Here is a 16,003-nt window from a genome sequence, read left to right as displayed (position 1 = left end):
CAGAATCACATGTCTGAGAATAAAGACAATTTTTATTTCAAATAGAAAAAAAAATCATTCAGGAAATTAACTTTCTTCAAGTTAAATATTAATTAAATACTGTAAAATACTCAAAAAAAAGAGCACAATGTAGCCTTGCCCAATTATACCTATGTATACAGTGCCAGCATTTGGGCTAAGGCTGGTCCTGTATGAATAAGACAGTAGCAGCACAGTACCACTTTAAGAATAAGTTTCATGGATTTAATGGCTAAGCAAATATAATTTTGGAAAACAGATATTTCACTTTAGAATAACACCTACTGATCTTCCATCTCTCTTAAGGGAAATACATACATGCACAAAGATTTCAAGAGACATATCTGCACATGAGAATTGAAAAAATAGACTGTCTTTGGATAAAGGGGTAAAAGAATTCAGTTTTGACTATTCTAATCAATGTGGAGTTTACAAACATCAGATGTCTGGAACGCTACTTTTCAATACAGTGACCACTGACCATGAGATCCTCTCCAAAAGAGGATCACAATACAACAAGAATTTATAATCTGTTCTGACACAAGAGGCAGATATAAACCCTACATTTGAAAAGATGAACTAACACATTATCTATATACTGTGCCCTGCAGGTGTTCCCAAACTGCTCTCCATGAGGCCTTTCCATGCAACTGCAGAGACTTTTTAATATGCTAACCATAATGACTATAAACTGTGCTGCAGATTAATTTTCTTTTGTATCCCCCAGCTCATCCTTCATCCATTACGCAGCTTTCTATGAACCAACGTTTTGAAGGCCAGAGGCTCCCAACACGTAATGATATTTTCTTACAATTTTGCAGAATTCATAAATAGCCACGGGTGTGGACTTGTTGAAGAATTCCCACCGCATCAGTATGTATGCTCCTGCTGCACTATGTACCTTGTTATTACAGCCCTTTTCTATTTGCTTGTTTAAAATACTGCACTGGGCTTCTCTGGGCTGGAGTTTTCCCCCTTCACTTATTAAACTGCCTTTACCTCAAAGCAAAATAAAATATAAAAAAAAAGAAAAACATTAAAAAACCACCAACAATCACTCACCTCCACCAGAATGACACCCAGCTAGTCCCCAAGGAACCGCTACCTCAGTTTTATTTCTGAGTGTGGCAATATATGGTATGATGCATCTTTTTGTTCAGCTGGGGTTAGCTCTTCCATCCTAGGCCCTTGCTGTTGTCACCCTCCCCCCAGCCTACTCACTGGGAGGGCAAGAGAGAAACTGAGGTGAACTCAGTGGTATGCAAACACTGTTCAGCAACACTTAAAACAACAGCGTGTTATCAACACTGCTTTGGTCACCAGGCTAAAACACAGCACCAGAACAGACTGCTGTGAAGAAAATTGAGTCTATCCCAGCCAAGCCCAAGGCTCTGAGCAACCTGGTCTAGCAACCTAGGGGAGTTGGAACTAGATGAACTTTAAGGTCCCTTCCAACCCAAACCATTCTATGATGTTTAAAATAAAGTAATACCTATTACAGAAATTTGCAAAATTTATCTGACTGTGTTTTGCTGCTAGCATTAAAATATAAGTTTGAAGGTAAAGTGAAAAACAGTTTTGAATCCTTGAGACCTGCTTCTAAATAAACTTTTATGAGTAACAAATTCCATATCCTGCTGAACACCTCTGAAACAAACTGGGTAAGCGAAGAAGGATCGATTCAATACTGAGATATGGTCTTGATCTTCCCTCTAAATTTCATTAAATGTCACTTTTACAATAGCAAATAAATGCCTTTTCTCTTAAAAGTTGGACTTAAAATTTATTACATAGCTTCTTGGGTCGATTGTCCTATAGGTTAAATCAACACTGTAACTAAAGCACCAAACCTGAATTATGATGCACTAGCATTGAACTCTTGACTGATGTGGAATAACTGCACAGGGAATCGCAAAGGAATTAGGATCGAGTACCAAGTTACATGACAAGAAAGGACTAAATTCTGGAGTCAGGGAAATTTCGGCCTTGGTAAAGAGTCTAAAATTAGGTTAATCAATTCTTAAGAAATTCAGAACCGCAATAGTATGGCTTTTACAACAGTGTTTTTAACAGTAGTAGTAGTATGACTTTGGAATTATCTGAATACAGTAATCTAGAAATAGGCAATAATGTCATAAAAATTGCTGGGTTCTTTAGATTATTCATCATGACTGAGAACAAGTTATTCTGAAAGAAAAATCCATACACTAGAAATAAAGCAAAAAAGCAAACATCTTGTATTTACCTGACTAAAAACTTAATTACACTTGTCTTTCAGTAATTGAAAGAATGATAGCAAAATAGTTACTTGGTATAATAAATATTTTTGAGAACTTGACTACATAACATTCTGTAACTGTAGTTACCTAGCTCTTCACCTATAACAGAAAGCTAGAGATTCTTCCAGCTATCTAAACCCATACCTTTCTTATACAGAGATGAATATTTTCATGAAATGCACAGGTGTTCAAGAAGCATAAGGAATCCCAGGCTGCTCCATAGGCTTAGCACAAGATTTCCATACTCGGGCTTAAACCACAACACTACCCTAAGCAGCTACTGCATCCTCAGACTATTACCTCTTGGAAACAATTGCAATGCACAAACAATTCACAGGCTTGAAATGCTTTTTGCCTCATAATTTACTGGATCTTCTTACAAATGGAAATCAGTGGCATTGATTTGCTACAGGCTAAAAATATTCCAGCCTGAAAAGAGCATTTGATGGTTACCCTGCATTAGTCATGGGAGCTTACACACTTCATGACACCATGCTGTAAATCTATTGCGACAAAAATTCATTCTGATAGGTCTGCATGAGAATGGTGAAGTCACAGCCCTTCATGCAGTTTCATAAAAATAACTTTATTTTTAATTTACTTATCCTAAATCTAAAGCAAAAAGAAATGATCTTCTGAGACAACATCGTTATGACTGAGTGACACTTTTGAAATGAACCATCAGAAAAAGTAATCTTTAAAGCAGAAGCTTGGACACTAAAATTGACACATGTTTATTACACCTTTTTGTATCATCATTTCTAATGTAATTCAAATGGAAATGAGATCAGAATTGATTACAATCTTCTTTTCTATTGTAAGTAAAATATATTAAATAAATAGTAACTAACAGTATTCCAGACATACAGGAAAGGAACATGGTAGGCATAGGAATAGTTTCTCAGAGATAAAATTTGTTATTTTTGAGGTTTTAGTGTCTTCTGCTTCATCTCTTTTATCCCTTTATACCATGTGGTCCTCTAACTATGTATACAGTATTTCCCTTCTGTTTTGGGCAGTGCTTTTGATCGATCTTGAGTCTGTAAAATGGCGTCTTGCTCACATTTTAGCTGACTTGTTTCCGATACTCATTCCATCCCATGAGCTGTTAAGTAGAAGCTGGGGCCTACCATCATCCTTCTACAGTGAAAGAAATTTGTTGAGGAACAGAGAGCTCACACTGCAACAGAAGAAGCCCTAAGTGCTGTGGCACAGTTTTTAGTTTAATTAATGCTAAATCAATTATTATTTGTGAAAACAACCACCAAAACACAGCTACTGGTTAGCAGACACAGACACAAAAAAGATGGCCTGGTCAGCCTATGCATTAATCTGCTCTGAGTTTGCATTCTAAGTGTACTCAATGCAATTGCCCTTTTTTCTAATGTTAGCTGGGAGTGAAAAAGCAAATGAGTAGTTAATGATTATCAGTTTAAAATGAAGGCTCACCTATACATATCAAAAGTCAATAACCTTTAAAGTATTCTAAGTTAATATATCTTACTAAAAATGGGCATTTCGTTTGAAGGGCAGAGTAATTTTGATATTTCTATTCATCTTGCATAAGCAGAGTCCAAATTTATGAATGTTAGAAATATTTCTTACAAAGTGCTATAGTCTCTGTGTAACCAATTTCACAGCAGATACTGCTTCCATAAAAGGATCATTTGTATCCAACACTAAAAACATCCAGCTTCTTTGAAAACAGGTTTGATGGCTTGTGTATTGTTGCCATGGGTTTCAAATACAGCATATCTCACCAATTGCTGACAACCCACAACACTTTGGGAAGGCTAATACAGTGATACAGCATGAATTCTGATAGATTAGAAACTAAAAGTGAGTATTTTGAGCTAAGAATGGAAACAACGTTGGAAGAAACAATTAATAGTAATTAATACTAATAATCCACATTTATGATTTGAATTGAACTAAGAGTTCAAATAATTTTTTTTTTAAATCCTTACTGCTACTTCACATTATACCCTATGAACAGGTATGCCATATTTGATGTCTTATTCACATTGCCATGCTTTTCATGCACTCTTTGAAATTGCAGACCGAGGACCAAATTCAAAATCAAATCAGCAACCCACCTGAATTATTTGGTACATGAATGCCTTTGGGACTACCTCCAGCTGACTAAGCACGTCTCATTTAGTGGAATCTCTAATATAACCTTGTCTTTAAAACTCACTCAAAGTAACAGATATTTTTGCACCATGTGGATGTGCCTCAATATGCTGTATGAAGCTCAGTAGTTCCATTTATCCCTTCTGCTTTTCATGGCAATGTGGCATGGTTCAGGCTGTGCAAAACAGCATCCTTGGGTACATTGAGATAAAAGAGAGGCATGAAGTAAACATAATCATCCCCTTTCCTTAAGAGATGTTTCATTCCCTGTTTTACACATCTTTGGTTACTAGGATGTCGAATACTCCTATAAAATGTTTTGAGTTTGGAAAACATTGTCTCCTGTGATTTATGCAATTTCTGTTGCTAAAGAAGAAAGTGGTTTTTTATTAAAAAAAAAAACATCCAATAGACTATCACTTCAGAAGCATGACCAGAACATTGTTTATCTACTCCTACCTGCTAAAACACAGGCATAAAGCTAACATGCAGTGCACCAAAACCTTCCTATTTCCCTCAGTGAATCATAAAGCAGAATATGTAAGAGAGAGCATAAATAAGAAATATTCTGTTACTTTCAGTGATCTTTGGATTGGGCTCTGTGTTATAGCAAGCTTTTCATTTCCACACAAACAGTTCTTACGATAGATGGCTAGTTACTTTAAAAACAAAAGCAATGTGAAGTTACTCAACTCACCGATTATTGCCTTATCAAGTAAACCACATTCTAATGTCTTTTTAAAAAATAATAACCAGTAATGTGTTTTATGTTGTATGTATGCATGCATAAATCAATAGTCTAGAAAAGCTATTCATTAGCCTGTCTGGGATAAGTCACTGTAAACGTGCATGGAAGACAGACATAACACAATGCTGTATCACAACTACTTTGTAAACTGTTGCTTACTTGAGGGTGGAAAAGTTACAGAGCTTTGAGATATTGGCTTCTGGGCTTTTGCTGGTTCGAGCTGAGATTCACTGAAGTCTTTTTTCTCTTGATTGGGTGCTGCAGATGTTCCCATAGGCTTTTCCCTGCCAACTGAAACAATGAAATGTAAATTTTGTCACTAGCTACAAACCATTTGCTTTTTCTTGCTTGGAAGCTTCACATACATTCAGTGACAAGTGTTAGTAACAGATCTCACAATTGTTCAACACAGTGGACATTGAAATTGTTTCTCTAAGTATTGCACAGCCAGTAGCAATAGGCTTTTATATTTAGTAGCTTGCCACAAAAAGTGGAAAAAAAATCTGGCATGCCAATAAGGTCCTTTTACTGCATTGAAAATCTAAGTAACTGTTTAAAATGGATGTATGAATAAAATGACTAGTTGAAATGCATTTTTCCCTAAAATAAACCTCTCCACCCTCCTGGTGTTTTCTTTAAGAGTGAACGCTGAAATGAAAACTGCTAGAGGACATTTCTGATAACAAAGTACTAAACAGACAATCTTGGTTGCTCTCATGGAAAATATTAGCTCCCTTCATCTTCCTTTTACTGAGCAACAAGGATTTAGGAGAACTCAAGCCTATAACAAAGAAATATTTAGCTTTATTTTAATAGCATCAGTAAGCCCTGCTTTGTTGAGAATTCCCACTGAAAAGACTGCTTTTCCGAAAAGTAACAAAGAAAAATATACTTTCCTCATTTCTACAAGGACACAGTGGCCAAAATGTTTTTGTCACCTTGCAACAAGTAGGGACTGAATGGTAGGGGTGCCGTTACAGTGACTTTCATAATGCTTCTGTATGTCTCAGTAACAACACACATAGAACAATTAATAAGAAGACTGGTTGTATATTTTGATACTTTCTCTTGAAGATAAGAAGATCAAGCTCATTCAAGATGAACTTGTTCTGCTTGTGCCTGGCAAAAACCTGACTGACTTCTTCAATTTCAAATGTCCAGTTTAGCTTTCTCATGAGATTTTTCATTTCTTGATCTCTGTAGCAATGTCCATCAGATAAGAATACAAGTGCTTAATTCTACTGTTTTCTGCAGTTATAATCCAAGTCAGCTGGCTGTGTTTGGTAACTGTCATAGAATCATAGAATAGTTAGGGTTGGAAAGGACCTTAAGATCATCAAGTTCCAACCCCCCTGTCATGGGCAGGGACACCTCACACTAAACCATGTCACCCAACGCCTCATCCAACCTGGCCTTGAACACTGTCAGGGATGAAGCATTCACAACTTCCCTGGGCAACCCATTCCAATGCCTCACCACCCTCACAGTAAAGAACTTCCTTCTTGTATCCAATCTAAACTTCTCCTGTTTAAGTTTTAACCCGTCACCCCTTGTCCTATCACTACAGTCCCTGATGAAGAGTCCCTCCCCAGCATCCTTAAAGGCCCCCTTCAGATACTGGAAGGCTGCTATGAGGTCTCCACGCAGCCTTCTCTTCTCCAGGCTGAACCTGGAGAATTGTCCAACGAATTAAAATTTTCATTCTTCCTCAGGAGAAGAGACCAGCATACAAACCAGTTGCCATGACCCAGAGTGTGAAGAGAGCTAATTTCTGAGTCCTAGTTAGTTGACTAGAACAGGTCGGCCCCCTAGGGAGGAAGATTTTGGACCACAATAGCTCTCAAATCTGACTCTGGGACAGAAGAATCACTTAACTAATGTACTAGTAAAAAAAAATTATTTCTTTTGCATCATTTACTGTTATAAAAAGAGAGAAAAGTAGAGAAATTAGCTAAGTATGCAGGAGAAATTGTGTGCGTACAGTAAGTTTTTCAGCTTTAAAATTACTGAAAGAGAACAAGTAAAATGGTGTAACTTTGGCTTTCACACTTTTGCTCTGATTTTTTTCAGTTAGAAATACTACTCACTAAGGTAAACTGTACAATATTAAGAAATCACATACATTTGATGACCTGTGGGTAGAAAAAAATGTTCCTCTCTCCAGTATTAATGACTGGCTTAGTCTGGCCATCTGGCAGGAGACCAACATATAATCCTTTATGTTGCACTGATTCTAGGCTTACAGATCCAGTTTCCAAATTCTTCTCAATTCTAAAGTGACAGTATTCATCACCTGTGCCCTAAGACATTGAAAACAAAACATGAATTTAACAACTGAACTGATGGAACAAGGCAAGTTGGATGTTTTTTTAGGAATTAAATATTACTACTTTCTAATAACATTTCAGATTAATTTTAGGTTCTTCACAACATGCTGCACTATTACACACACAAAGACATACCTGCACCATATTCCTGTTTATTCCTTTGTGACCAGAAAGACAGATCACATAATTTGAGTAAGTGAGTGAAAGACCACATATGAAAGCATTTTGATTTAAGTTAGGATTTAGGCAAAGTCTAGGATATATTCAAAGGATTACCCCACTTAAACAACTTTCAGATGATTAGGGAATGTGAAAATACCTTATTTGGGAATCCGAGTATATTTATATGCAAACTGGTACGTAGCACAATTTGCTAATGCTACCCAATGTAACATTTGTTAAATATGCTTTTGCTCTTTTCATGAACTGCAACTCTTAACATTTTTTTCTCCATTTCATAGCACTTACAAGATTAATCTCAAAGCCTTTACACAATCAAAGCCTCAATATACCTCTACACCATGCCACCTTTTGATAGCAATCAATTAGCATGTCTGTTGATTTTAAAGCACACAGAACCACACATAAATGTAGCAGTCACAGTAACACTGCTGAGACATCAAAGCCTACCTAGTTTTCAGAATATCCTTCTGGCCAGTACCAAATACAGACTATAAAGATCCTACTTCAACTGTCTCAGAGAAGAGCATCCACTCTCATATTACACTTTTAACCTCAAAATACACTAACTGCTAAAGAAAAACATGCAAGTTGTACATTAAATACTCCTTTCAATCCAGACCTCTTGGTGAAGGCACTGCTGAAAAATTAAGCCTATATTCAAAATATGGTACAAATATCTTAATCTCTGATCAAACTATATTGGAGTCAATGACAAAGCTCTCATGGACCTCACATCTGAGTTCTTACACAGCTCTATTTCATACTCACATGTTGAAACACCCAAATAAAAATTATGTGAGAATGTGAGATATTTTAACTTGGATGAACAGACTCAAACTGCAAGTCAGTGCAATACGCAGTTGCTTACCTCTTAATGACTCTTTAGTGGGGTTTATCATCAATTTATTTAGATTCAATACCACTTCAAGCCCCTGAACATGTTTGTGTTCTCACATATTCAAAACAATTATATTAGTTCATATCAGCAAACAGCTACAGGATTAGTAAACATTGAGTCTAATGAGCAAATACTGATTCCTCATTCTCCTTTTCGCTCTCAAATGTAAATCTGCAATAGTTAAACTCCTAACAGATAGAGAATATTATGAGTCCCAAAACCCTAATATTTCAACCATCCCCCAAGCTGAGTTTAGTTACTACTAAATATGCAGACTACTGGTGAGGTATTTGAAGAATAAACTGTATGTGGTTGCCTGATGAATTTAAAAATAAAACAAAACAGGTTCTTCATTTCAGACAAAACAATCATTTGTAAAAGCTGGGACACCAACATTGCTGCAACAATTTCCAAACTCACACCAGTCTAACTGTGATTGTTTAACAAAAATCAAATTAACAGAACAGAGTCTTGACAAAGTCATCAACTCTCTCGCAACACATGAATTTTAACTACATCCACATTCTGAGTAAACATCTAATCTCATCTTTACAGTCAAGTGTCAAATAGACATGACAGCATCTCTCGCTGTATCTTTCTATCTTTCCTTGGGCAAATGAAGCAAAAGATCTGAATTTTTTTAAACCTGATGCATGTTTTATCCAATTTTTATCCAAGCAAGTAAAAAAAGATTCTCTCCTATCGTTGACAATTTACTCAAACTGTCTCCACAGAGAAATACAAAAAAAACATGCTTACTGTTCCATTACACTGGTCATCTTTGATCTTCAAATACATCCTTGGGTTTCTCACACTTTCAAACATGCAGAGTCCAGAGCCAATTTTATGCACCTTCCAGTAGGATTCTGGCTGCTGCTGACCTGCTCCACTGCAGCTCCCATCAGGTCTAAGGGACAGAGCCTGGCAGATACTTGTGTTAAGCAGAATGATGGCACCGTGGTGAAACACACCCTTCAGATCAGAGACAAGAAGTCCTTCATCAACAGCAGTTTTTCTCCATATTGAACTTTGATATTGATAGTGTTCACACAGTTTTATTTCAAGCACTTATTCATGCATAAAACATAGTGAGTCCCAAGTAAATCAAGAATATCTTCAGTCTTTAAATATTTGCTGCTTTCTGTGCAGACATTAACCTAAAAAGTGGAAAATCTTCTGTACTCCACAATTTCCCTACTTTTCGTTGTTCGGCAGCACAAGCACAACATCCTGAGCACAAGGTCAAATTAAGGAGCTTATCTCTTTTTACTTTTTCTCTTTTTGAGTAATTTCCCATGCAGCTCTCCAGTATGTACCTATCGTCCTACTTTTTCAAGCTTTCCTACAAAGCTGAGACACACATCTTATCTGCGTTATAGCCCACCCCAGTTGGTGTACCACCTGCAGTATTGGCATCTCTTGTCCCAGGAGGGCAGGAAAGGGAAATTTGGCTAGTGCCGCCTACCTGTTAAGCTGTAGTTTAGCTCCACCTGGTGGAAAAGGATAACTCTTATAGCTTGCAATCCCCCGACATTTGATAAGAAATCTTTATAACAGTAAGCTTTAGAAGAGCCTCTGTAATTCGCCTCTGCCCATCTTACCTTGACATGCACAACAAATTCTTTGGAAAGTCCAGCATATCCTGTTGTTTCATCAGCTACTTTTCCATGAAGATTGAAAGTGACGGTGTGACCTGGGTTCCTGGCTGACTCAAGAATAGCGCAACCATTCGGCTGAAGGTGAACACGGAGCTCACAGCATGTTTTGTCTTTGCTCTGGCATGATCAAAGTAGAACTAATAAGTTATATGAACTATATGACAAAATCCAAAACAGAGTATCACAATATAGGTTCTGAATTGTTTGAGTTTCCACAATACTGACAGTCAAGTACGAAAACATCTTCATATTTTTCAGATTTGCAGTCCTAATACTTAAGTCCTAAAATTGTGGACTCTCTGGAATCTCAGAGCACAGGAAAGGGTCATCTTAAATTAACAGAGATCTGAAGATAACATGAGATATACCTGGGTGCCTCAGTTGAAGATGGATTTAGGGTTGCAGTCTACACATATGAAGTATAAAAGTGACATAAACAGCAAATGAACTACAGGAGCTCTCTGCCATCAGTCCCCCCTCCTTTTGCCTCTGTGTTTGTCATTTGTTTATACTGTTAAGCACGGGGAGACATAAGTTTTACATGAAAGAGTAAAGAAATTTGCTATCTATGTTTGCCTGTTCAGGTTTGAATACTCTGTGATTCCATTGTATAAAAGACATAGTATACAAAACACGCAATTAAATATTTATCAACCCCATCATCATTCTCATTTTTAAATAAAACTAGGTTTTTAATGACAGTAAAATGCAATCATCCCAATAATTTAAAAAATTTCTAGCTTACATCATCTAACATTTTTTCAGCAATTTTAAGACTTCAAAGAATCTATATTCTAGGGCAAATTTTCATTTCCAAGGCATTTTCTAAAGAAAAAGCTTCACACTCAAAAAAACCTACCAGATTCGGTATACCTTCAAAAGTAAAGGAAGAAATGTATGGATTTCTGAAGAGCTTGTGAAAAGAGTGAGCCAATATGTCCTCAGAGTATAATTAGGTATGTATCATAAAAAAATTGCAACTTTTGTATTGCCTTTTTGTTTTACATTTACTTTTTTTCATTCCAAGGACCTCAGATAGTTTTAAAGTACAACATTTTTTACAATCCGTGGGAAAAGGGACATCTTACACAAAGTAAAAATAAGAAAATTGAGATCCAGATTTTCCATAGGTTGCTCAAAATAATAAAGCATGTCAGTAGCAAATCAGGAAAGAGAAAGTTCAAATTTAAGTACCCAGCAAATATAGTGAGATATACTGCAATGTGACAGACTGCAAGGGATTCTCTGTATCAGAATTACACCAATGAACACGAGCATCAGAAAGTCCTGCAAGGAGGTCTCACAGTTTGCATGACAGCTTGACACTAGCCCCACTGAAAAACCTAACTAACTACTGAGAATATTCTATGCCCATCAATGCTAAGGCACATCATGTGAAAGAGAAGTGGGACCAGCTCTGAGTATGAAATTATTAATTGGATAAATAAGGGGAAGAAGAACTTGAAAATGTGAAAGGGAAACAGCTTCTTTGCTCACCAGGAGGAGTTTTATAAAGAACTAACTTCTATAACTCCATTTTCCTACTTGTATACCGCAAGTGCTGAGAAAGAAAGGCAATAGTAAGACTTTGAAGATGGGAGGAAACAAATCAAAGTGGGTCTAAACAAATGTGGTGTATATTAGTTGGCTTATGACAGGCATGTTACTTAGAAAAAGACACAAAGGAAAAAAGGATGTTTAAAAATAAATCTTTAGAATTTACACTTATTAAAAAAAAAAAAAGAAAAAGAAAAGAAAAGAAAAAAAAGAGAGATAATAGAGCATTGCAGGTACTTTGCCAGCATATGGCAAGCTGCTATAAATTACAGCTTGGAATGGCCTGCTATTCCTGCATCAAATAATTTATTCTATTAAAAAGTCTTACCAAAGAGTAAAAAGCAAAGTGAAAGAAAACAAAGCCCTGTATTTGAATTCACCTGTTCATCAGCAATTTCCTGGGTTCAGTTCTGCAATTCTTAACTCTTTATCTGACTGGAAAAGCAATTATTTATTAGGTAGATTACAAAGAGCGTCATTTTGAATCAGGCAATGACATGCAATTATGAAGCAGAAATCAGTAACAGCATTTCCTACCTTTCCGATTACATGGCCATTGACAAGAGCAAGAGCAAGACGTGGAATCTGATGACTGCTGAATATACATATGTTTCTCCTTTTGACATTTACATCAAAAATGCCTAAGAGTTAAATGAAACAGATTATAGAAGTATGAAAGTATTTTAATTCATATTTGCATTTAATTACAATTGATGATTTATCATTTTCAAGGGAAAAGAATGACTGAATTGTTTAACTCAATAGACCAAAGAATCCCCTCATTCCTTCAGGAAAGGACATTCAGAGACTACTGTCTGTTTCACTGCCTTGAGGAGAAAAACCCTGAGAGCTAATGATAAGACACAATTTTGGTATATTGGTGTATATGCTTAAAAATTCCATAAAAAGGAGCTGAGGACTCTGGCATAATGAACTGGGCTATAGCAACAAATTTACATAATAAATAACAGATGATGTAGGGAACATAGAGCTCTCAGATAGGAAAAGGGAATTCATTTTCTCTATATCTATATCAGAATTTGTAAAGCAAATCTTGCAGCATCGCTCATGGCTTCTAAAATTCTAAATCTGGCCAATTTTCCAAACAATTACCTCTTACAGCTACAAAATTCTGATGAAAAGTAGCGCTATTTTTATTGTTCCAGCAGCAACACCTCATATTTTTAAACTGTTCTACCAGTACATTATGTTGCCTATTTGTAAGTTGCAGCTGCCTCTGAAGGAGTCCATAATGTAAGATTTTCAGTGTCATTGGGAACATAAGAATCATGCAGGCAAGGATCATTGTGCCCATTGGGATGATGCCACAAATAATAAAATACTGATGGGGCTTCCAGTCCTTTAGACAAGACAGGAAGGACACATAACTTTAACAATGGGTCTCTGCTTTCAGAGAGAGATAAAGCTTTCTGAGAAATTAAAACACCCTAGACCAAATCATCATTTGGTATAATTTGCCACCATCACCACTTTGAAGGCCTTTGAGTTACGTTGCTTTAGATCTGTTGAAGACAAACAGTTCTACCAGTATCTGAAATGCAGAGTTTTGTATTAGGAAAGATAGGTGGATAATTTATGTCAGAGGAGTTTATTCCAAAGCATACACAATGAAGCAGAGCCCCTAAATGAAAATTTAAACAACCTTCCCGAGTCAGTGCTTGTGGACTTCTGTTGCACATGACTATCCTACAGGCTTTGTAAATTACTCCACAAATAAATAAATCTGAAAAAAGAGAGAAAGATGTTGTTCTGAAGGCACAAGAGTTGCATGATAGGTGTCTGCATTCATTTTGTACTTGTGTTCATTTTTCACTCTGAAGTGTAAAAAAAGAATGCATGGTTATTCCTGCATCTCTAACTCTGATATCAGAGCAGCTTTTTCAGAAAAATAAAGCTCTTTTTGACTACCAGTTTAATTCCTAATTATTACTAAATCCTTGGGAGGTTGCAGATCACACTACTAATTTTTATGGCTTCCAATTAAATTTATTAACAGTTAGTTTATACCAATTTTGTCTTGAACTTTCTAATAGATTTAATCATATTTATCATCTTTACTGGTATTTATTGTGCATCAGATTTTACACTTACACAATTGTACATACTATTAATTAAATATTGTGGATATAACACTCACGAATTTCACATCTAACATGTAAAAACATACCCAAAAGGTACAGAATGAAATAAAAATGTCATATTTATGTCTGAAAAATATCACTTGAAATGCATTAATTTATAGAAAGGACAGTGCATCTAGATGAAAATCATTTAAAATTCTGCAGTGTGAACTTGAATTCTGTATGTTAGAAGATTATGAACTCTGTGATGTCTAAATGATCTAATTTGCCTTAATCAAATACAATCCATCAACTGAAGACACAGCAATTAAGAGCAGCAAATATGTGCTTGCTGCATCAGTACAGATTAGAGACCAAATTCCTACAAGCAGGTAGTTTGTTCTGTCCCCAGTTTATGATTCTAAATGGATCTCCTTGGAGGAAGGACACTACCATGCTGTGCAACTGCTTTCAGGCATTTGAAACACTTGAAGATCCTAAAGCCATAGATAGGAGATTTGAGCTATTTGCTATTTGAGTCATCAAATACTTTGAACTCAAGCACCAATACTGCTAGCTAGTAAGAAGAGCTTTAGTAAAACAGATTAACGCCCACTTTCAATGTTTGTAATATTACTGATCTCCTATATTATACATTTGAGTTTTCTGGTTTTCTAGGATGATTTTACAGGCTATTTAAGGAGTATTTATTACACTGGTCTCCATACACTCTGGTGTGTCCCAAAAAATTCTGTTCTGTTACTTCCAAAAAGAAGTATGTAAGGTCCCTGGCAAGATGTCAGAAAGGCTGAGCCATTCTGTCTCTACAAAGATAACAAAAATATGTGTGCCTAATATGATATATTATAGTTAACAACGATAACAAAAATATGTGTGCCTAATATATTATAGTTAAGTGTCAGTAACGCAGCAGGATGGAAGCTGGTAAAGAGAAGAAACTGGAAGAGTGCCATTAAAAACAATGACAAGGATGGAACTAAATGAATTTATGCATATATATATATACACACACACATATACATATGTGCCTATATATACTCCCTATTAGTGAACTATACCTGGAAATTTCAACTTGCTAGCTTAGATGGATTTAGTTAGAAAGGAGTGCAGCTGTCCTTGCCATGGCAGTTCCATGGGAGCACTAAACTGCAGATGACAAGAAGTTTCTATTTGGTAAAGGAAAGCCAGTGATAACATATGTGATTTTTGGTGTGCTATATATGTAAACCAAGCATATAATTTCTGAGTTCTTATAGCCATTAACAGATGTAAATATTTTAAGTAAAGAAAATATTTGTTGTAATTATCTAGTCTTATTTATTACAAGAATCACTACTGGAGATCACAGTGAATTACAAATTCCTCCTTTCCTGTATCTTTTATGCACACATTCACATGAAAAATACTTTACCATATTTGTTTTTCTTGTCACCAAGAGCATCAACTCTGCTATCTGGACTGAGGCAAATGAAGCCACGGGTGAGCGTGTTGTAAAACTGAAGTGTATTGCCTCTCTGAAATTTCCACTTTTCGGTAGCCCACTAGTTTTGTAAACAAGCAGAAAAGAGTTATAAGAAGATAATACACAGGAATTTGACATACATGAGAACAAATGATCTGATTTCATGCAAAGCATAATTTGAATGGTTTAAATAATAAATAAAAAATAAAAAGTTATATTCTTACAGTTTCTTCCATTTTGAGTTCCAGCTCTTGTCCTGTGCACATAAAAAGCATGCAATTAATTTACAGAGCATCCTCATCCCATTTGACACAGTTGCAGTGAGGCTGGGTCCTCTTTCCCAGCAATTTTCACTTACTTCCTGGAAACATGCTGGCATCTGTCACAATCAGCTCTCTAGCAATACTGCCATCATCTTGCCCCTGGTCCAGCCACCTGAAAACCAGAACCCATTTCAGTAATATAACCCTGGCTGGCAACTCCCAGAATACTGTATATGTGGCACTTGCATACTGATACTTCCAGTTCTATCTATTAAAGTCTCAAGGCTGACAAGCAGTAACACAAAAAATCCAGCTTTTGGCAAAAATGTTTTTGTTTTTATTTGTTCTTGATGAAACTTCCTGGATGGAGGTACA

The 16,003-nt window shown here is 36.1% G+C and overlaps 1 protein-coding gene across 1 annotated transcript in view; it reads right to left on the bottom strand.

The window, feature by feature from the left end:
* Nucleotides 1-16,003, bottom strand: part of RP1 (RP1 axonemal microtubule associated) — a gene marked incomplete at both ends in the record, with an annotated part of 187,407 nt that overhangs the window by 136,036 nt on the left and 35,368 nt on the right. The window contains 8 exons of the mRNA XM_080609709.1: nt 5,338-5,469; nt 7,301-7,478; nt 9,346-9,558; nt 10,188-10,361; nt 12,339-12,442; nt 15,315-15,444; nt 15,590-15,621; nt 15,724-15,800. Coding sequence (XP_080465835.1) covers nt 5,338-5,469; nt 7,301-7,478; nt 9,346-9,558; nt 10,188-10,361; nt 12,339-12,442; nt 15,315-15,444; nt 15,590-15,621; nt 15,724-15,800 — 1,040 coding nt within the window. The remainder of the gene's footprint in view (nt 1-5,337; nt 5,470-7,300; nt 7,479-9,345; nt 9,559-10,187; nt 10,362-12,338; nt 12,443-15,314; nt 15,445-15,589; nt 15,622-15,723; nt 15,801-16,003) is intronic.

This window comes from Psittacula echo, assembly GCF_963264785.1.
Source record: "Psittacula echo genome assembly, chromosome: 2".
Classification (NCBI taxonomy): Eukaryota; Metazoa; Chordata; class Aves; order Psittaciformes; family Psittacidae; genus Psittacula; species Psittacula echo.
The sequence above is the reverse complement of the archived record's forward strand: the minus strand, read 5'-3'. Positions and strand labels throughout refer to the sequence as shown.